The following is a 23,943-nucleotide window of genomic DNA, read 5'->3' on the forward strand; positions in this document are numbered from 1 at the left end:
TGATCACATGACCCTTATCAGCCAATAGAAGCTCTCAGATCCTTCAGACTCCTCATACAGTTTTACTTCAGGTTTCTATAACAATCAAGCCATTTATATTCACTGCTATAGATGAGCGTTAAAGGAAATCTGTCAAAAGGATGATCACTATTGAAGTAAAGCCATGGCCTAATAGCACTTAGTACCTTATTTCAAGATATGCCTTTGTTCCAGCAATAGATGTTTTTATTCTATTAAATTCCAGTTTACTTGAAATGCAAATGAGCCAGTAAGGTGCCCAGAGGGGCGTCACTCTTGCAGGAAGGAGCCCAGACACGCCCCCTGCCACAATGTGTCCATCTTCAAAAGACTTAAAACCCCGCCCCCAGGTCCCACTAAGCCACGTCCCTGATCCGACAGGGATTGAATTTATTGTTGTCTAGTCATTGGTCATGTATGTACTCTCGATTTTGATTTTTTGTATGGAAAACAACATGTGCTATATGCTAAACTGTGTTTCCTTTTTTTGTAGGACAACATTTTCGACTGTATGTCATGAATGGTCACGTATGGTGAAGACTGGAGGAACTGTGCAGGCGATCCATTTAGATGTTATTTAGTAGTTAATTATGTTGGGACACCACTTTAATTTCTAGAGACAGCCCCTGTCCGTGTTTTGGTGCCACTCCAGCCCCAAACGGGGCTCGGGTGACACTGCCCACTGACGGATGGTTCTGTCATATTCAAATTTAATATATAGTACTATGTGCTCCGATGCAGTGTATCCGTGACTCCCCCACTGACAGGAGAAGTGGGCTTACATTTTTGTGGACCCTACTCCCAATGTGGTGTGTTTCTGTCACAGAGCGGATATGCTGTCAGGTCTGGACAGTGGGGTGCTTGCGGATTGATGACCGTGCCACCGCTCTGACACAGACATTCCATTTGGAGACCGGCGCTCACCCGTCGGTCTTCTGTATGTGGATCAGCCTTGTCTGCTTCTAACTGCGGTGCTTTGGACACTATACATGTGTCTGATAGTTCTGTACGGGGCGCTTGCCGGCCTGTACTGGCATGAGCATGCGCCCTAGTGCGATGTTTAACAGCAGCGATCTTTGATGTGGTCCCCATATTTCCTGTAATCAATATGTGTCTCACGATAATAGATGGAGCGGCGCATGCGCCGACTGTTTTTCTGGACGCCAACAGTTCCCACCAGGTCTCTTTGGTTCAACGTGATCCATTCAAAGGTTTTTAATGTTTTAATTGATTCATCATTGTGATACACTGTGTACACTTTACCACACTTAATTGGCAATCATGTATATTCTGTGATTTTGCACTGTATCGATCATGTTATGTAATTTATATGATCATGTTCACAGCTATGTGGGATTGAACTATGGTGATGGATGAATTATATTTTCTACATTGCCATATCTTTTATACACTTACACTCCATTGTTGTACATCAATTTGGAATCTTGCTAATTACTTGCACTAATGTATGCTGATTTGCACATGTTATTCAGCTGGACAAAGGCTCCAAAGAGAGAGCTGAAACGTTGCTGCTAGATGGGTGAATAAACCGTCCACTTTTTTTCATCACAATTTGGAGTGCTGCCTTTTTTCTCTTCCTTTTACACTTGGGATTTTGGTCTCACGTCCTCAGGAGGATTTGCACCCGTGCTTATTGTGTGCTGCTTTTTTTTATATTTTTTCTTTCTGCATATATATATATATATATATCCTGTATACTGCTGTGTATGTGTGTGGGTGTATATATATATATATATATATATATATATCCAGCATTATACAGGATGGGATACACATTATATACTCCTGTCCTGTATACTGCTGGATACTCTGTGGGAAGATTGGATATCTTAGGCGCCAAATAGGCGTCACATGACCACTTGGCACTAGATCCCTGTGCAGACCAGTCCGCAACTCAAGAGATAGCACTGATATGAGCATCTATAGAAATAAAAAAATAAAAATAAAATTTATGTACCCTGCAGATGGATGGTGTTCACACCATGCGTTTTCTAAAAAAAACAGCAAGCTGGATAAAATGCATTCAAGTGCAGCACTCGTCTCTCTATCCCGATGAAATGATGAATTTAATATAGCCAAGTGGTTTTATTGTGATTTTAAAATGCACTTGCACTTTTTTATAATATGAGATTGTTCTTGTATACTTTGATTGGAAGCTGCACTTTATTGGCACAAGCACTTTATATACAAAGACGCATGAGAATATATACTAAGATCACAATACAAGAAGATCCGTTGAAAGATTGGAATGGAGCGAATTTTTTTACTTAGATTTTGTATCAGCTGTCACGAATTGTAATTACTTGATTAATTGATGTTGTACACATTTATTGACGCCCGACTTCAATAGGGAGTTGGTGGTACAGACAGATGCCTCCGAAGTAGGCCTCAGTGCTGTACTCTCTCAGGAAGTCAACAGGGAGGAGCATCCCATTGTCTTTTTAAGCTGCAAGCTCACCCCAGCCGAAACCAGGTATAGTATAGTGGAGAGAAAGTACCTGGCTATCAAGTGGATACTCGAGTCTCTCCGCTACTATTTGTTGGTAAGAAAGTTACGCCTCGTGACTGACCACTCCCCTCTCAAGTGGATGAGCCAGGCCAAAGAGAGAAATGCCCGAGTCACCAGGTGGTTCCTGACCTTACAAAACTTTAAGTTATACGTGGAACACAGGGCAGGCCGGTTGCAGGGAAACGAGGATGCCCTGTCCCGGGTATACTGTATAGCAGGTGTTCACCCCCTCAGGGTTGAACAAAGTGGGGGTTTGTAAGAAGGTACCTGGAATCATCGTGGATGGAAGGTATGTGTCACAGAGGTTCCTGGCCTCAATGAAGTAAGAGCCAGTATTTTATGTGTTAGCAGCAGCTATTGCTAACTGACACCTTAAGATTTAGCATGGCTGCCATAGCTGATCCAGGACGACTTTTACTGGGAGTAGTCAAAGTGCTGAGTGGGTGACTACTCCCCATGTTCCAGGCCGGGTTTTGCCAGGCATAAAAACCAGCCAGCAATGCCAGGTATGTGGACTTACCTCCCTCTGACAGTAGTGCTCAGGAGCCTGTGTGCTGTGAACTGAGGGCTGTGCTGGGATTTAAGGTTTGAGCCGGGCTGGAGGACTCAGGCCCCTCTAAAGACGAACAGGCCACCTACAGACTTGATGAGGCAGAACTGCTAACAGGGTGTGAATTAATACCCAGGGGAAAAGGTGACCTTTATTGTTTATGGACTTTCCTTGTGTATGCACAAACACCAAGCCACCTGCATTTTGTGATACACCTTATCTGCATTTTGTTATACACCAATGTGTGAATAAACACCGCTGTTTGATTCAAGAACTGTGTACTTTGCCTCTATACTGCATCTGCTAGTCCCAACTACCAGAGCAAATCCCCACACTATGTATAAATATATCAGGGGTCAGTACAGAGATCTCTCCTATCATCTATTTTTCCCCAGGTCTGTGACTGTGACAAGGGGACATCCTCTGCGTCTGGACGAAAGAAGATTTGTACACAAACATAGAAGAGGATTCTTTACGGTAAGAGCAGTGAGACTATGGAACTCTCTGCCTGAGGAGGTGGTTATGGTGAGTTCACTCTCTGCCTGAGGAGGTGGTGATGGTGAGTTCACTAAAAAAGTTCAAGAGGGGCCTGGATATATTTCTGGAGTGTAATAATATTACAGGCTATAGCTACTAGAGATGGGTCGTTGATCCAGGGAGTTATTCAACTTGCAGGATGACAGGCCGAACTGGATGGACAAATGTCTTTTTTCGGCCTTATGTACTATGTTACTATGTTACTATTCTGATTGCCTGATTGGAGTCGGGAAGGAATTTTTTTCCCCTTAAGTGGGGAAAATTGTCTTCTACCTCACAGTTTATTTTTATTTTTTTGCCTTCCTCGGTATTAACTTGCAGGATAACAGGCGGAATCCATCTTCATCATTCAGTAGGTCCTGAAAATGGATTCTTCTTATGAATACTCACGGTACACTTTACCTGCTGCATTCATTATTTCTAATAAAGTATATTACACAATCATATCAATGATATTTTATAAAAAAGTGAAATGTCAGTTACACTATAAATACCGTCAAACATACAAAAACTATAAAAATAAAATAAAAATGATATTGTGATAATCATACTGACCCCCCAGAATAAGATTTTGTTATTTCTACTGCAAAACTCAAAAAACAATGTTGGAATTAAGTTCCACTTCCATTATACCCAAAAATATATTTTTTAAGTCGGGCAATACATTATACAGAACATTAAACTGTGTCAATATAAAATACAATTCATCCTTCAAAAATAAGAAAAGTTAATGGCTCTTGGAAGATGGGGAGGAAAAAAATGAAAATGTTGTTGTCACAATAAGCTTGGTGCTGAAAGGGGGGATCTAGATTATTTTCACACAATTGTTTTTTTTTATTTCAATTGATTTAGATATAAAAAGTGATTCCAAAGGTGACTTCATAATTCCCTCGTTAAAAACTATTCGCATAACGTCCAAAATTGGCATCACATTTGAAAGGTAGCCAACACACAATTGAAAGAAGTGACCAGTGAAAACCGGTTACATACATTCAGTATGAGGACTGCAGTAAGTATGGACAATAATGATCCATGTTTGTTGTGGCTGATGCACATTATCTCACTTCAGTCCAGTGAGACCTGTGGGTATGCTTCATATTATCCCCAAGGACTAGACCTTACTGAACAAGCCAGATGCAAAGTCTTTTATTAGTATTATTTCTCAGCAGTGGAGTAGTTCATGTGGTGTGCCCTATATTCAATATTTTAGGTATTGACATCTTGATGCAATGCACTTACTTTGTTTTTTATGTCAATCAAATTAGTTGTACATATGCAACGTAGTGAATTGTGTGCACAGTATGTGAAAAAAAGCTTCATTATAAGGCCTTTTTCAGACTATAGGAACAATTTTATAATCAGACTAGACTTTGCTTTATTCTATTTAGCAAACTAAAGGGGGTGATTTATCATTTGAGGTTTTTTTATGTCGGTTTTAAGTCTGGATTTGCTTTGTGTGCCTGCACCAAATTTATGAAGTGGTGCACCGTAATAATATATCTGGCTTGGGTGCGATATGGTTTACACTAGTGATGAGCGAGCACCACAGTGCTCAGGTGTTCGATCCGAACACATCGCGATATTCGTGCACTTAGCCGAAAACCCAAGTATAATGGAAGTCAATAGGAGACAACCAGGCACCCCTGCTCGGATGTGGGGAGGGTGCCTGGACCATAAGAAAAGGTCTGAAAGTTATGGAAACACCTCTGAAATCGATCAGGAACAGCAGGGGGACCATGTCTGAATGCATCCTGGACACCAATGTCGCTGCTGGGAACCATGTGGTCCAAGTTGTACGCCACTTTTACTGACAAAAAATGCCAAAAACTAGATTCAATTGTATATACAGTGTAAGTGCTGCCAAAAATTACAAGGAAGAAGCCTGTATTTCACCTAAATGCCGCCAGCATTGTCAGATGTAAATGTTTGGAGCAATTTCTCAACAAGAACCTTTTGGTATTGCACCATTTTACTTGCCCTCTTCACTGCAGGAATGAGAGATGAGAAGTTCTCTTTGTAGTGGGGGTCGAAAAGAGTGAACACCCAGTAATCCGTGTTGTCTAAAATGTGTATAATGCGAAGGTCGCGGGAAAGGCAGCCTAACATGAAGTCAGCCATGTGTGCCAGAGTACCAACAGACAAGATGTCTATGTCGACGTCAGCATGACTCTCTATCACCTCATCCTCCTCCTCATCCCCTTGTGCCCATCCACGTCGAACCAGTGGAAAGTTCCGTCGGTAGTACCCTCTGTAGCAGAGGCAACATTCTCCAGCTCCTCCTCCTCCATCTCCTCATGGTCTAATTCGCGCTGAGAAGACGAAATGTGAGTGGTCTGGCTATCGCCCACACTAAAGTCCTCCCCCTTTTCCACGTCTGCCACATTCTGCCAAAGTTTCTTAACACCTCAGAGAGGTCTGCCATCAATGCCCACTCCTCGCTTGTGAATACAGGAAGTTGATTCGAAAGGCGACGACCATGTTGCACCTGGTATTCCACAACTGTCCTCTGCTGCTCACAAAGCCTGGACAACATGTAGAACGTAGAGTTCCAGCACATGCTCACGTTGCGCAACAGTCAGTGAACTGGAAGCCCCCAGCGCTGCTGTAGTGTTGACAGAGCGGCTGAAGCTGTGGACGACTTGCGGAAATGGGCACCCACGCGGTGGACCTTTACTAGTAGCTCTGTCAAATTTGGGTATGTTTTAATAAAGCGCTGAACCACTAAGTTTAATACGTGCGCTAGGCATAGCACGTGCATCAGGTTGCTGAGCTCCAAAGCCACCACCAAGTTATGGCCATTGTATAACACAACCATGCCTGGTTGTAGGTTGAGTGGTGAAAGCCACAGCTCGGTCTGGTCCCTTATACCCTGCCACAGCTCTGCAGCAATGTGCTGTTTGTTCCCTAGGCAGATCAGCTTCAGCACAGCCTGTTGACGTTTCCCCACAGCAGTGCTACACTGCTTCCAGCTACCGACTGATGACTGACTGCTGGAGGTAGAAGTAGTGGAGGTAGCGTCGGAAGAGGAGGAGGAGGAGAAGTGGGGGTTGGAGCCAGTAACATAGCTGCTGGCAAAGACCCTGATGGACGTAGGGCCTGCAATTCTGGGCATGGGTAGCACCTGTGCCAACCCAGGGTATGACTTACTCCCGGCCTCCACAACATTCACCCAGTGTGCGGTCAGGGAAATATAGCATCCCTGGCCACCAGCACTTGTCCATGGTGAAGTGGACCTTCCCAGTAACTGCATTGGTCAGGGCACGGGTGATGTTCTGAGACACATATTGGTGTAAGGCTGGCACAGCACACCGTGAAAAATAGAGTCGGCTGGGGGTACCGAGGGGTTGGTGGGTGGCTGGGTATTTTCGCTTGTGTTCAAATGCCTGGGGTAAGGACAATTGGATGCTGTGGTGGGACAGTGAAGTGGATATATTTGCTGATGGTACGTGCGAAGGCCCAGGTGCAGGGCAAGGGGCATCCGGACCTGCACCTTTGAGAGGGGATTAGTCAGCAGTGCGTAACACAGGGGAAGAGGAGGCGGTGGGGTGGCCGGCAGACGCAGATTGTGGACCCAGGTGTTCAGCACACTGATTAGGGTGCTTGGATGCCATGTGGCAGATCATGCTGGTGGTGGTGTGGTTGCTGGTGTTCGCACCCCGGCTTATTTTGGTACGACACAGGTTGCAAATTGCCACTCTTTTGTCGTCTGCACTTTCCGCACAAAAGCGCCATACTGCGGAACACCTACCCCTTGGCAAGGAAGACTTACACATGTGGATGCTTGGTGTAACGGTTGCAGGCCTGTTTGGTGTGGGCCGACTTCTCCCTTTTGCCACCCCACTGCCTCTTACAGCTTGTTGTGGTGCTGCAGATCCCTCCCCGTCTGTACTGCTTTCCTCGCTCGGCTTTTCACCTTCCCCAGTTGGGTCAGTGACCTCATCGTCCACCACCTCCTCTTCCACTTCCTCATCCCCATCCTCCTGACTTGACCTAAGCACAACCTCAGTGATTGACAACTGTGTCAATCGTGAACAAATAATTGACGTTTACCACCCTCATTTTCTTGACCCTGTGATAGGTCAAGAGGTTGTGAATCAGGGCACAAGATCTGTGCCTCTTCAAGTGTGCTTAGCAAGAGGGCCAAATCTAGTGAAGGTGATAAAAATAGGTTCTGGGAATGTCCGAGTGTGTTATCAACGGTTTGTCCGACTCCTGACTCTACATGGTGGGAGGAAGGAGGATGAGGATTCTGTGGACCAGACTCTTTGCTAATGAGATTTTTATTTATTTTTCCTCATTTTTTATAAATTTGGGAAGACCCCAAAACATTAGGAAATATAAAAAAGAAAACAAAGAGAAAGTGTGCTGAAGTATAACAATGGCTGGGTTCAACCGGTGTACTTGTCTATTCTGCACAAGGTATGAACAAGTCCTGTGGGATCCATGCCTGGTTCATTTTAATGCACGTGAGCTTGTCCACATTGGCTGTGGACAGGCGGCTGCAGTTGTCTGTGATCACCCCCCTTGCCGTGCTGAACACACGTTTGGACAATACACTGGCCGCAGGGCAGGCCAGCACCTCTAAGGCGTAAGAAGCAAGCTAAGGCCATGTGCCCAATTTGAAGACCCAGAAGTTGAAGGGGGCAGACCCATCAGTCAGTACGTGTAGCCGTGTGCACACGTACTGTTCCACCATGTTGCTGAAATGCTGCCTTCTGCTAAGACGCTCCATATCAGCTGGTGGTGCTGGTTGTTTTGGCATGCTGACAAAGCTTTTCCACATTTCAACCATGCTAACCCTCCCTTCTGAGGTGCTGGCGGTGACCCAGCAGCATTGGCGACTTCTTCCTCCTCCTCTGCCTTCGCCTTGTGCTTCTGCTGAGCCCCCGGTGTCAAGTGGGAGTGCCATCAGAAGCGTGTCTACCAGCGTGCGCTTGTACTCACGCATCTTACGATCACGCTCCAGTGACGGAATTAAGGACGGCACGTTGTCCTTGTATTGGGGTTCCAGCAGGGTGGCCACCCAGTAATCAGCACTGGTTAGAATATGGGGAACTCGGCGGTCTCTGCGCAGGCACTGCAGCATGTAGTCGCTCATGTGTGCCAGGCTGCCCAGAGGCAACAACAAGCTGTTCTCTGTTGGAGGTGTATTGTCTGTGTCCTCTGTATCCCCCCAGCCACGCTCCAGTGATGCCCATGAGCTTATTTGGGTGCGACCCTGCTGTGAACACGGTTCCTCCTCATCACCATCCTCCAGAACTGTGTTGTGGCTGGACAATTGTATATCTGGCCTCTGTTGGTGCAGGAATCCACCCTCCGAGCCACTTGTGAATGACTGGCTTGATAACCATGGAAATGATTCTTTTTCTTCCTCCTCTTCCTCCTGTGCCACATCCTCTTCCATCATCGCCCAAAGCGTTTTTTCAAGAAGACATAGAAGTGGGATAGTAACGATGAGGACTGCGTCATTGCACTGGCCATGTTGGTGGAGTACTCAAAACAGCGCAACACGGCACACACGTCCCTCATGGAGGCCCACTCATTGGTGGTGAAGTGGTGCTGTTCCGCAGAGTGACTCACCCGTGTGTGCTGCAGCTGAAACTCCACTATAGCCTGCTGCTGCTCGCACAGTCTGGCCAGCATGTGCAAGGTGGAGTTCCACCTTGTGGGCACGTTGCATATGAGGCAGTGAGCGGGAAGGCCAAAGTTACTCTGCAGCGCAGACAGATGAGCAGCAGGGTGAGAAGGCTGAAAGCGTGCACAGATGGACTGCACTTTCTGCAGCATCTCTGACATATCAGGGTAATTTTTCAGGAACCTCTGCACCACCAAATTCAGCACATGCCTCAGTCAAGGGATGTGCGTCAAATTGGCTAAGCCCAGAGCTGCTGCGAGATTTCACCCGTTATCGCACACCACCAGGCCAGGCTTGAGGCTCAGCGGCAGCAACCACTCATCGGTCTGTTTTTCCATGCCCATTCACAGCTTTTCCCCCCCCAAACAGATGAGATCCAAAACAGCCTGCTGTCGTTTCCCCTTGGCTGTGCTGAACTTGGTGGTGAAGGTGTTATGCTCACCAGATGAGGAGGAGGTAGAGGAGGAAGTGGAGTAGGAGGAGGAGGCAACAAGAGTCAAGAAGAAATGTTCTGCAATCCTCGGTGGTGGAAGTACATGCGGCAAACTGCTATCCGCCTCAGGCCCAGCTGCCATTGCATTTACCCAGTGTGCTGTTAGGGAGATATAACATCCCTGCCGTGCTTACTGGTCCACATATCGGTAGTTATGTGGACCCTGCTAAAGATGGCGTTGCGCAGTGCACACCTAATTTTGTCCGCCACTTGGTTGTGAAGGGTGGGGATGACTCGCCTGGAAGAGTAGTGGAAGCTGGAAATCACGTACTGTGGGACAGCCACTGCCATACGTTTTTTTAAAGTCTCCATCTCCACCAGATGGAATGACAGCATTTTAAAGGCCAGGAATTTTGAAATGCTGGCATTCTGGGCCAAGGATAGCGGGTGGGAAGGGGAGTTATTTATCTCCAGTGTTTGGGAGATGGACACCTGAACGCTTCCAGGGGACATTGTGGAGATGCTTGGTGACTGATGTAGTGGCGTTGCTGCCACATCCTCTGTTTGCGGGGTGGCAGGTGCCACTGTCACTCCATAGAGGGAGGAAGAGGCCAAGACTAGCAGAAGAGGGACCAGAAGGAGCCTGAGATCTTTAGTGGTTTTTTAGGTTTTACTCCACTGCAGTTAATGCTTTGCATTTAGATGCCTGGTCATGCAGGTTGTGCTCAGGTTTAGAACATTTATGCTTCGCTTCAGGCTCTGATTGCACAGCGTGCAAACCACTTGCGTTTTGTCATCAGCACATTGTCTGAAGAACTGCCACATCAGGGAACTCCTTGGAGCTGGCATTGGTGTGCTCAGTCCCTGGGTGCTGTGGGTAGTAGCAGGCGTACTGTCTAGGGGACAGCCACTCTGCTTTTGCACACTGCTCCCTCTTTTGCTGTGCGGCTGGTGCTGTGTGGCCATTAACTCTTCCTCCAAACTGCACACGTCACTCATATGACCTTGATTCCATGTGGGGTCTAGGACCTCATCATCCTCCAGATCATCTTCCACACACTCTTCACCCCTGCCTTCCTTGCCGGTCTGCACACTGCAGAAAGCCACAGCAGTTGGCACCTGTGTTTCGTCATCATCAGAGATGTGCTGCGGTGGTCCTGCTATGTCCACATCCTGAAACATAAGTGGTTGGGCATCAGTGCACTTAATCTCTTCCACTTCTGGAGCAGGGCTATGTGGATGGCTCACGGAAACCCTGCCAGCAGAGTCATCAAAAAGCATAAGAGACTGCTGCATGACTTGGGGCTCAGACTGCTTGGCTGATTTGCAGGGGGGTGAGGTGAAAGACAGATGCCCATTGGCTGCAGGTGCCAATTCCGATCTTTTAGCAGGGGACACTGGAGACAATGTGAAGGAATTAGAGGCACTGTTAGCCACCCAATCTACTACTGCCTCTACTTGTACTGGCCTCACCATTCGTACACCTTTTTTTGGGGCCTACAAAATAACGCTGAACGTTCTGTCACCTATGTGCAACTGATGAAGGTGTTTCATTTGGGCGTGTAGCGGGCAGAGATCGACCATGTCAGCTCCCTTCTCCACCAACCCCAGCACCACGACCAGGGCCACGTCCCTCATTTGATGCTCTCCTCATTCTTAGAGGTCACCAACTGAACTAACAGACAGATTAACTATATTATTTTCCCTGTCACGTATGCAGTGCAGGTGTATTTCACACAATAAATGGGTATATGACGTGCACTGAGCTAACAGACAGATTAACTATATCAATTTCCCCGTCACGTATGCAGTGCAGGTGTACTTCACGCAATAAATGGGTATATGATGTGCACTTAACTAAAAGACGGATTAAGTATATTATTTTCACTGTCATGTATGCAGTGCAGGTGTACTTCACACAATAAATGGGTATATGACGTGCCCTGAACTAACAGACGGATTAACTATATTATTTTCCCTGTCATGTATGCAGTGCAGGTGTACTTCACACAATAAATGGGTATATGACGTGCACCTAACTAACAGACGGATTAACTATTATATTTGTGTGTCAGGGGTACAAAGTACAATGTTGCATTGCACCCACAAAAAAAAAATCGCTGTATGTCATCCACAGAATTAACAGCCAGATTTATGATTATCTTTCTGTGTCAGGGGTGCAAAGATGGTGTATTGTACACACAAAAAAAATCTCACTAACACTGTCCCTCGCTTCAGCTGCCTGCTTTCTGTCCCTTCACTGATGGGCGGTGCTACACGTGATCCAGATTATATAGAGGCTGGGTCACATGATGCACCGGCCAATCACAGCCATGCCATTAGTAGGCATGACTGTGATGGCTTCTAAGGGCACATAGCTTAAAAGCTTGTTGATTGGCTGCCCTGCAGCCTTTCAAGAAGCTTTATTATATGCCCGAACACCGAACTCGAACCCAAGCTTTTCGGGCAAAGTTCGGGTTCGGGTTGGCCAATAATCATAAAGTTTGGTGCGGACCCGAACTTTACAGTTCGGGTTCACTCAACACTAGCCAGGAGTTATCTTTTCAATGGACCAGTTTCCAACCTCTTGTGTGCCTTTGCATTATTAAATTTACCTCCCCCTGGTTAAGCCCAACCCCTCACCATTTGTTAAGCCCAACTCTCAACCATTATTTAAACCCAACTCATCTCCATTTGTTAAGCCCAACCATTACCATTTGTTAAGCCCACCTTTTATCAGACATGGAAGAGATCAGCTGGTAATTAACATATTGGCATATAATTTTTGCAAGACAGTTTGTTTAAGGGATAATCAGAAGTCCTCCAAGTAGACAAACAGTGTGGACAAATTTATCTCCTGTCTACTTTTATCATTCATTTCTAGGTGTAGTGTTCCTTTAAAAGGATTGTTTTACCTCACCATCTCTAAAAACAAACCCTATTCTCAAAACAGCTTCCTGTTGATCAGCTTCATGGTCAATATTGGTTCACTGCAAGTTATTCTGGACAAGCAAGCACCATTTTACGCAATTTGCCCAAATCAAATTGCCAAGACTTTGGCTTTGCTGGGAAGTAGAATATTTGAAAATTCGTAGTGAATTTGTTTAGAATCAATTTGCTTCTCTCAAATCATAGCACACAGCAACAAGTTTGATAACCCACACAATTCCCCCCCCCCCCCCCCCCCACTCTCTTATCTCAACTCAGTAGCAAGTAGATCTGGAGACCTTCAAAGTTTCAGCCATAGATTTTCACCTCTCTACTGTTGCCTATCCCTTATGTAACACCTGAGTATGGCAGAGAGGAAGCACTCCACTTTGGAAAATGATCTAATCAGAACCTTTAAAGTTTGAAATAAAACCCCAAGAGAAAATGTCATGGAAAGATAATTTTCCAAAAGCTGTTGAACACAAAATATATACATTCTGCTGTTACCTTGTGGAGAAATCACATTCATCTACTGAACACTGAGTGCCCCATCAAGGTAAAACAGTAAACAAAGCAGCACTTGTAGTTAAGATGAAGTCATAGATATGATGCAATTGTAATAGGGAATATAATGTTTTTTAAAAACTGATATGAAATGACAGTCTTCATGTGATATCTTTCAGTAGCTAGCTAAAGGAAAATAAAGTGATGACAAATAGAAAGCTTTTAAGACTACTGCTGTCTCTACATCATATATAGTACTAAGGTTTATGAAAGCTTTCTGGAGTGAAAGTAATATGCCCATATCGTTCTGTAAATGCTAAGGGTATTCTGCACATGAAAACTTCATCACACTTCTAAAAATAGTATTTCTAATGTATCGTATTTCTGCATCCCTGTGTTCTGACCCCAACATGATTTTTAAAGATCAAGTTTATAAACGGTAAAATTTTTTGCCAATGACGTTTCTATGTCAACTCTTTGCTCTACATTCCATACATTTGCCTGTTTCTCTGAAATAAGGTTTAGCAATACTAACTAGAGATGCGTGAAGCTTTGAAAAACTCGATTAGGCAGCTTCGCCAAAGTTCGACAAGAAATGTGATTCCTGCCAAATGAATTTGTCACGAATTGTGATAAATCAGGTATACCCTGGCCAATCTGCCTTATCTCAGTGTGGAGGCTTAGAACTTAAACTGCAAGGAGACTGCAGGGAGAGCGTACAAGACTGCTGAACTACAGACTCTGCTTCAATTTATCGCTGTGTACATAATTGTGCAGTGCACCAATATTCAAGTAGTGGCCCCATGACAGATAGGGAGTTTGGCAGCAGCATGGGCAGTAACAGTGGCAATACTGTTCCTGTGACAGAGTGGGGAGGTTGGCAGCAGTGGCAGTAGAAGTTACAGTAGTGGCCCATGACAGAGTAGTGAGGGTGGAAGCAGCAGCAGTGGCAGTGACAGTAGTTGCCCATGACACAGTGGAGAGGGTGACAGCAGCAGCAGTGGCAGTAACAGAGACAAAAGTGGCCCCATAGCAGAGTGGGGAGGGGAGGAAGCAGCAGTGGCACCAACAGTGACAATAGTGGCCCCATGACAGTAAGGAAGTTGGAAGCAGTAGCAGTGACAGTAGTGGCCCCATGACATAGTAGGAAGGGTGGTCGAAACAGTGAAAGTAGCAATGACAGTAGTGGCCCAATGACATAGTAGGAATTACAGTGGGATGCAAAAGTTTGGGCAACCATGTTAATCTTCATGATTTTCCTGTATAAATCGTTGGTTGTTACGATAAAAAATGTCAGTTAAATATATCATATAGGAGACACACAGTGATATTTCAGAAGTGAAATTAAGTTTATTGGATTTACAGAAAGTGTGCTATAATTGTTTAAACACAATTAGGCAGGTGCATAAATTTGGGCACCACAAAAAAGAAATGAAATCAATATTTAGTAGATCCTCCTTTTGCAGAAATTACACCCTCTAAACGCTTCCTGTAGGTTCCAATGAGAGTGTGGATTCTAGTTGAAGGTATTTTGGACCATTTCTCTTTACAAAACATCTTTAGTTCATTCAGGTTTGATGGCTTCCGAGCATAGGACAGCTCTCTTTAAGTCACACCACAGATTTTCAATTATATTCAGGTCTGGGGACTGAGATGGCCATTCCAGAACGTTGTACTTGTTCCTCTGCATAAATGCCTTAGTGGATTTTGAGCAGTGTTTAGGGTTGTTGTCTTGTTGAAAGATCCAGCCCCGGCGCAGCTTCAGCTTTGTCACTGATTCCTGGACATTGGTCTCCAGAATCTGCTGATACTGAGTGGAATCCATGCGTCCCTCAACTTTGACAAGATTCCCAGTCCCTGCACTGGCCACACAGCCCCACAGCATGATGGAACCACCATCATATTTTACTGTAGGTAGCAGGTGTTTTTCTTGGAACGCTGTGTTCTTTTTCCTCCATGCATAATGCCCTTTTTTATGGCCAAATAACTCAACTTTAGTTTCATCAGTCCACAGCACCTTATTCTAAAATGAAGCTGGCTTGTCCAAATGTGCTTTAGCCCACCTCAAGCGGCACTTTTTGTGCTGTGGGCGGAGAAAAGGCTTCCTCTGCATCACTCTCGCATACAGCATCTCCTTGTGTAAAGTGCTCCGAATGGTTGAACGATGCACAGTGACTCCATCTGCAGCAAGATGATGCTGTAGGTCTTTGGTGCTGGTCTGTGGGTTGACTCTGACTGTTCTCACCATTCGTCGCTTCTGTCTGTCCGAGATTTTTCTTGGTCTGCCACTTCAAGCCTTAACTTGAACTGAGCCTGTGGTCTTCCATTTCCTCAATATGTTCCTAACTGTGGAAACAGACAGCTGTAATCTCTGAGACAGCTTTCTGTATCTTTCCCCTAAACCATGATGGTGAACATGGATGGATTCACCTGTGTATGTAGGTTAGGGGTCACTGAGCTTACCAAGCCAATTTGAGTTCCAATAATTAGTTCTAAAGGTTTTGGAATCAATAAAATGACAACAGTGCCCAAATTTATGCACCTGCCTAATTTTGTTTAAACAATTATAGCACACTTTCTGTAAATCCAATAAACCTAATTTCACTTCTCAAATATCACTGTGTGTGTCTCCTATATGATATATTTAACTGACATTTTTTATCGTAACCACCAACGATTTATACAGGAAAATCATGACGATTAACAAGGTTGCCCAAACTTTTGCATCCCACTGTATGTAATTTTTCCCTGAGTTCTGCTAACTGACAAAGTGTCCTCCTCAAATGGCCTGAGATGCCACTGACTAACCTGTAAGTTACCCCGGGGAGTAGACCAGTTCATCTGCAGCATTACAGAATTGTTGACTGCCTTGCTCTGCTCGTACAGGGGGTCTAACATATGGAACATGGAGTTCCAATGGGTGGAAATGTCACATATCAGGCGAAATTGGGCAAGAGCATTTTGCCTTTGCAGCTCAAGAACGTGTTTTGCACAGTTTCTTGGACATTTTTAACAGCTCTTGCAGTTCAGTGGAAGACTTGAGGAACCAGGAACCAGGTGACAATGAGATAGAAGACATGCAGCATGCAGGACACATGGATCAGCCCTCCCTGATGCAATGCAGACATAATCTTCTTTCCTATCTCCAGTTGGCAAGGAGACAGCCAGTGTTTGATCTCTTTATTGATGATGCCAAGCAGTTCCTCCCCAGTTTGCCAAGGCTGATCAGTAGCAGAACCACGTTACAATGCTTAGCTTTTCAAACGTGATATGCTGGAGGGCCACTGTGAACTATTGTATGTCTAGAGGGTGGGTGAGGATAAGGTGGAGGATGAGGAGGCAGGGGTGGACATTGGCACAGAAATCCCAGCATTATAATGCGGAGGAGACATTGCCATCACCTAGCCAAGTTGCTGGTGTGCCTGGGCCGAACCACATTTAACCAGGGGCTGTGAATGACATAGGGTACTTTCACACTTGCTTTGTTGGATTATGGCAGGCAGTTCCGTTGCCGAAACTGCCTGACAGATCCATAAATCTGTATGTAAGCGGATAGCATTTGTTTCTGTATCTGGATGCGGATCTGTCTCTCCGGTGTCATCTGGAAAAACGGATCTGGTATTTATTTTTTTCACATTTTTAAAGATATGCGCATGTGCAGACTGGGAAACTGGATCCAGATTTCCAGAACACTTTGTACCGGATCCGGCATTAATACATTTCAATGAAAATTAATGCCGGATCCGGCATTCAGGCAAGTGCTCAAGAATTTTGGCCGGAGAAAATACTGCAGCATGCTGCAGTATTTTTTCTTGCCAAATACCGTAAGAGTGACTGAACTGAAGACATGCTGATGCATACTGAACGGAATGCTTTCCATTCAGAATGCATTAGGATAAAACTGAAGCGTTTTTTTTTTTTTCTGGTGTTGAGCCCCTGTGATGGAACTCAATACCAGAAAACTTTAAGGCAAGTGTGAAAGTACCCATACATTGTCCTTGACCATAGTTACAAATGTTAGTGCTGACGTGAACTCTACCACACACTGAGAAGCTGAAGGATTGGCCCAACTACTGCTCAACCTACGTGTGCACAGCTGTTACAGCTTGTTTGGAAAACTTTTCTCTGAAATGTGCCGAGTCAACAAGGGAGTGACTGTAGTACTAACAATTTGGCTAGGTGCACTTCCAGCTTCTGCTCTGTTGTATGAGTACACGCATCCTTTTGCAATCACCTCGGTGATCGATTGCTTTCGAAACAAGAGATGAGGAGGAGCATCAGGAGCAATAGACAACATTGAAGTCAATGGGAAGGAATGACAACTTTCTTTTACTGATGTTGACGAACCCCGATTGCTTGACAGGGACTGTGGGCCAGTGGGAAATGCAGCGGTTGCATCAGGCTGTAACACTAAATGAGTGGCACATTTTTCCCACACCACTTTAGGGTGACGTTCTATGTGTTGGCGCAGGGCTGTTGTGCCAATATTAGCAACCTGGCCACACCTCATCCTCTGCATGCACATCCTGCATACCGCTACACTAACGTCACCCAATGACTTTGTAAAAAATCCCCACACTGCCAAGTATTGCATTTTTCCTTCACCACTGAGTGATGCCTGTCTACTACTGCTTTTATGAACCCATGCCTCAAAGGTAGTCTCCTCTCACATTTGGCTCCAGATCTCTCACTGCTTCTACCCTGCTGTCTCACAGGCACCCTCGCCCCCTGATGATGATTATCCCCCCTCTTCAGCCGCCTCCCACATGCCATCGGCTACATCATCGTGTACAAATGTTTAGTCATCACTTGTGTCACCCTCACCTGTTTCTTGCGCACATCCCTATACGATTATGATGATACCACATATGTATAGTTTTTTTTCTTGTAATTTAATGTTTGGGTGCTTATTTTTTTCAGGACAATCTGTATTTTTTTTTATACTACTTTGGGGTGTGTATGACTTTTTGATAACCTTCTAATCAATTTTTTAGGAGGTAAAGTGATGAAAAAGGGAGGTGATTTGGATTTTGGATTTTATATATATTTTTTTTAAACTTTTAAAACTTTTTTTTTTTACTTTTCTTCAGTCCCCAAGTGGACCACATCATGCAATCATACAGAAATATCTATATTACAATTCAGTGCTGCCACCTGCTGGCCTGAATTGTAATATACAAGTAATGAACCTGAAAGCCTAGTATAGACTCTTGACAATACTTTCAAACAATGCCTTCCCAAATCCCATTTGACCACAGCATCTGAGAGGTTAAATGTCTGTGATAGGCATTACTGCCAATCGCAGACATTAGCCATAGGTGTCTGCTGTATGAAACATCAGGAACCTGGTAGCTACAGTATGGAGTTTGCGCTGTACATGTTAAGCGGTTAATAGATTGGGCACTTTACGCCAATACCTGTTATGTTTATTTATTTTTTATATTTATTTATTGTTATATGTAAAATTGGGAAAGGGGGTGATTTGATGTTTTAATATGTTATTTTCATCTTCTGATTGGTTGTCCATTATACCACAATTGAATACTATTGCTGTCTATGGGATTCTAAGACACGGCCTACTGAACACATGCCTCACACATGACTTTACTGGCAGTCAACTATGACAGGCCTGGGAACCTTCAGAATGCCCCTGGCCATCATAGTAACCACTTGGAGCCCCACAGTTTCTCCATGGGAGCTCTGATCAGGAGGCAGAAGGAACCCCACAGATGCAGCAGTCACACATCTAAGGGGTTTAAATGACTAGGGTTGCCGTCATTGCCAATCTCTGCGTACCACGCCATGTATAGAGAAAGATTAGCTTGTGAGCTCCCTCCAAACAACCCATTAAACATAATTATGTGCATGCATGGCATTATGTGTTAAACTGTTAACATCCTTGACCCAGCCTCTTTTGGTTGCTAGGAGATGGACCTGAGTTTGATCCAAGTCAGTATAGAGGATAGGGCTGAGAAAAAAAGAAGACCTAGAAAGGGCCAAAGTCTGGACTATCATCTCTAGGCTAGTTTCATACTAGCACTTGTATATCCAGCAGGCTGTTCCATATCTCTCTGCATTCTGGCATCACCAGAAGCTGCAGCATTGCCGTCTGGCCCCATTAACTATAATGGGGATGGCAGAGATCCAACCCTGTAGCTTCCAGCAATGCCGGAATGTAGAGAAATCTGGCAGGCTGTTCCTTGCCAGAACAACCTGATGGATATACAAGCCCTAGTGTGAAAGTAGCCTAAGACAGCTACAACTCAGAAAGCAGCTCTATTCAAAGTGCTCCAGAGAGATAAAAAGAGAAGTAAGACTAGAAGGTCCAGAGTCTGCAAGTCCATGCACTGGAGTCAGTCAGCAAGGTACTGTGCATGTTTGAGGCTGATAGAAACGTTTCCGCTGTGAGAAGAAATATTACCAGCACAACCTTCCAAATTTTGAGACAGTTTGGCTAGACATATCTTAATTCTGTACCCTTCAGTCCAGGAATTACAGAACATCTACCAAGAACCTATTTTACATTCTGCAGATAGAGAGAGAGAGAGACTTTAGAAACTGAGAAGAAGTACCACAACCCCCATCATTGCTGATAACCATACATTGCTATTGAGGAAGAATTGCACAGTGAATTGCTTGGAACTGTACCTTAATACTGTTGGGTGTATAACTACTCCTATTCTGCACTTTAGTAAAGAGATACTGAATTATTTACTACAACAGGCCTGGTCACTGATTCTATTACAGTACACCATCCATTGTACCAGCTTCCTCAATCCTGCCTTGCAACATGCCAAGACTCTTAACACCAAGGACACCCCAACTACCACCAGGCTGGAGCCCCACCACCAGGGTGTGCCCCGGAGGAAGAAAGGGTGTACCCTCCTGTCACTGCATGGCCCTAGGAGGGTATCAGTGTGAGGATTTCCACTGTGATCCATGTGTACACTCATTCTTGCCAGAGCCACTACCTCTCCCATCCTCCACTCATTCCTCAAGGGCTGTCACCGTCCACTAAATAGGAGATAGATCAGTGCGGGCCTATACTTAGTTACCCTGTTCTTCCATGCTGCTCAACATTGGTAAAGAGTAGTGATGGGTGGCATGGGCAATATTCGAATTTGCAATATTTCGCAAATATTTTGTAGAATATTCATCATATATTCGGGAATTCGCTATTATTTTCTTGATTGCGAAAATCGGCAATGTAATATTTGCGTAATGAGCGCGCACTTTTGCTACATTTTCAATTTTTATTTAAAGTAAGCCAGCTGTGCGTGGAGTATAGAAGGGCCTAGGGTTCCTAGGGAAATGAAAAAATGTATAATGCCATATGTACTAATGTAATAAATTAGTTATCATGTGCACCATTTTCGCCACTTTGTAAATTCACTCACCCTGAAACAGTGTTGATTAAACTCTCCCATTGTGTCACAATTTTCATTTTTTCATATAAAATCCAGTTCAATAATTTTGAATTGAAATATGACTTTTCCTATGAAGTAACAGGACACGGGCTTGTCTTGGAAATTAATAACTAAGCATGTCTACCACTCTGCAAGCTGCAATTTAACAACAAGGCACCATGGTATTTCCAGAGGAAAACTAGGAGAACAGCTAGAGTCTAATAACTGTAACAAAACACAATTACTGTCAAATGAACCACCTACTCTTATTTACAATTGCTCCTTAGCAAAAGACGCCAAACTGAGATATTCCATTTACAGATGTGAGGAGAAACAACACTAAATGTGAGATCACTGAATACATGTGACATTACTATTATTCACAATAATAATGTCATGTACTTTACGCTACAAAGTAGTTACAGTTACTACACGCAGTGAATAATATGTGCTTATCCTGTTGCTTAATTCTGTTATTTTCTATTAAGGCTAACATTTTGGAGTAAAAAACATGTTGAGTAGTCCGCTATGACATATTTTTGTTTCATTTATATCTAAATCTTACAGCATAAAATTATCAAATTGTAATTTTTACAAATGTTTATGTGTCAAATATAGTGAAAAGTATCTTACTTTCCTCGTGTTGTTTCAAAGTTCGGCTTCTGACTGTTCTTATTGATGTAATTCAGTCTGGAAGAAGGATCGGGTCTTTTTTGGATCTCCTCGACTTGTATAGTAGCCTTTCCTGCTGTCCCAATCTGCTCATCACTGGGTTTCTTAGTTTCTACTTTTGCAGTTGCAGAAACTTTTATTGGCATCCTTATAGTCTTTTCGAATATTTTGTATTCTTTTCTCTTGATATTGGGTAACAAAGAGGGAGTTGTAGTTTTATACTGTGCAGTGGTGAATTCATCTTCAAGCAAAGTAGTAGGCTCAGTTACACTCCTTTGGGTGGTATCCCTGGGCATTTTACCATCAATTTCAGAGAGAAGCTTCTTGACATTGGTATCCACTGGTTCTGTCCATGGGTGCTCAGTAACATCTAATGAATCTCCTCTTGTACTTCCACCATCAATGTGCAGAAGAAGACCAACGGTCAGTAACAAAATTGACATCATCTTCAAGTTAATATGAATATCTTAAGCTAGTTCAGTTGGATTATGCCTCTGTATTCATGACATGACTCTGTTTTTGCTCTGACCAAACTCTAGGTTTTGCATAAAAAGGAAACAGGTTGTAACTTGTCAGTCATGAGCTGAGGAAACATGGCTTCCTGTTACTGTAAAACTCTATGTACTGCTCACCCATCCGTATGGCGCACCAGATAAAGGCTTAGGATGGGAAATATTACAATGACAAGAGAAAGTGGAACATGATTGGATCATACTTGACAATTTGTCAAAGTAATAACATGTTAACACAATTGTTAGGAAACAAAGCGTAATTTCCACCCTCGAATGCCATTCTGGAAGTTTTTATAATTGAAATAGGTTCAACTGTCTGTGCTGGTAAATGTCTTAATGCATCTTTACAGTGGAGCTTTGTTTTTCTGAAACAGCAACTTCCACTAAAGGGCCCATGAGATCTTATTGCATACTGTTATGAGTAGAACTAAATAATACAGTATGCAGTAAGATCCCATGCTCCCTCTAGTGGCAGCTACAGGCAGCCAAAAAGTTTTTTTTTTTTTTAGAAACATGGCTATGCAGTTAAATGGGTTGTCTTACTTATTTTAAAAGCCCCACAAAGCTTCTATATGTTTTAAAATAACATAGATCCTGTACTCACCCCTTACCTCCCTCCTACTTCAGTCCTCTCTTCCACTCTGCGGAAACACAGACTGAGGTGAGGACCAGGTGGACAGCATTGGAGAAAATTTAGAATTAAGTGGTGCGTATGCAATATTTTATCATTTTCACACTTTAGTGGTTTTGGGGAGCTTTTTAAATAATAACCTCTTTAAGACCTCTGTATCAAAAGCTCTGGCCACTTCATAGATACATTAAGAAATTAATCAACATACAACTTTGGACCCAAAATGACATAAAAATAAAAGGTGGTGTTTCACTAAGGCCACAATTACACAATAAAACTCTGTGTACCCATGGCAACCCATAGGCACACAATTTCGAAGGTAAGACTTCGGCTTTACCTGCAAAATCATTTAGTCATTGTCAGCTGCGAGTGAGTGGAGTTTTGTCCACATGCAGGTGCCAAAGCTCTAAGTAGTGCCCGAGTGGAGACAGACACCGTGAACTGTCAGTTCACTGCTACCACCCTCAGAGCCACAACTACCACTCGCATCCTCCATGCAGTCCCCTGCGACTCACTGCAGAATGACAGCCAATATATCAAATATGGACAGCACAGTGGCTCAGTGGCTACTACTATTACTTTGCAGCTCTGAGGTCCTAGATTTGAATCCAACAAAGGGCAACATCTGCAAGTAATTTCTATGATCTCCCTGTGTTTGCGTGATTTTTAATTGGGTACTCCCTATTCCAAAAACATACCGATAGCTTAATTAGTTTCCTATGAAATTGACCCTTGTGTGCATATATTGAGATGGAGAAATTACACCATATGACCAAAAGACACCTCACCTATTTATTGAGCTTAGATATTTAAGCCACACCCATTGAAAACAGATACATGATTTATAATCGGGACAGCATGATGGCTCATTGGTTTTTAGCCCAGCGGTCCATGCCGGCACTGCTGCCCCTTCCCGCTGGCCTGGCCGCCGGGCTCTCTCTCTTCCTCCTGCTGCCATGTGCCGCGCTGGCAAGCGCAGGCAGCAGGTAGCTTAACTGTTGTATCTGTGCTCCATGCCAGAGTTTACTTCCTGCTGGAGACCTTTACTGTTGTTAGGGCTTGTATCGGTGTGTCTCTCCTCCCTTGTAAGGCAGCACATATACGCCGCCTGTCTCACCAGCCTATGGCTGGATTGCAGGAAGTATTTAAAGGCACTTTCTACCACAGGAAGATGCCTGAGCAACTCATGGTCACTAGCTTGTCTAGTTCCAAGTGTGAAGGTGTTTTTCAAGTTCTGCTTTGCTGTCTACCGGACCCTGCTTTTGGAATTATTGGATTTTGCCTGTTTGCTGCCTGCCTCTGACCTCAGACTTCGTTCATTGACCTTGATTGTTTGCTGCTTGCCTCTGACCTCGGACTTTGTTAACAGACCTTGCTTGGTCACTGCCTGCCCTAACCCCAGACTTCCTGACCAAGTACTTCCCCTCGGTGCTTGCACCAATATCTCTGACCCCCTGGTCAGCTGCCAATGACTTGGGACTGCTCTTGAGTGGCACCTGGCAGCTACCCTAACGGGCCAAGCCTATCCTCACCATCAGAGGCTCTAGTGAAGGTAGTTGCTTAGTCACGCCCTTCCAGAGTATAGTC

General features: G+C 44.2%; 1 protein-coding gene across 1 annotated transcript in view; it reads right to left on the minus strand.

Annotated features, from left to right (window-relative positions):
- MMRN1 (multimerin 1) overlaps nucleotides 1-21,817 on the minus strand; it is a 143,793-nt gene extending 121,976 nt beyond the window's left edge. Inside the window, 1 exon segment of the mRNA XM_044302791.1 lies at nucleotides 21,175-21,817. Within this exon segment, the coding sequence (XP_044158726.1) occupies nucleotides 21,175-21,659 (485 nt within the window). The 5' untranslated portion in view covers nucleotides 21,660-21,817.
- Nucleotides 21,818-23,943: the final 2,126 nt, after the last annotated feature.

The sequence above is a fragment of the Bufo gargarizans genome, chromosome 1 (genome assembly GCF_014858855.1).
Source record: "Bufo gargarizans isolate SCDJY-AF-19 chromosome 1, ASM1485885v1, whole genome shotgun sequence".
NCBI lineage: Eukaryota > Metazoa > Chordata > Amphibia > Anura > Bufonidae > Bufo > Bufo gargarizans.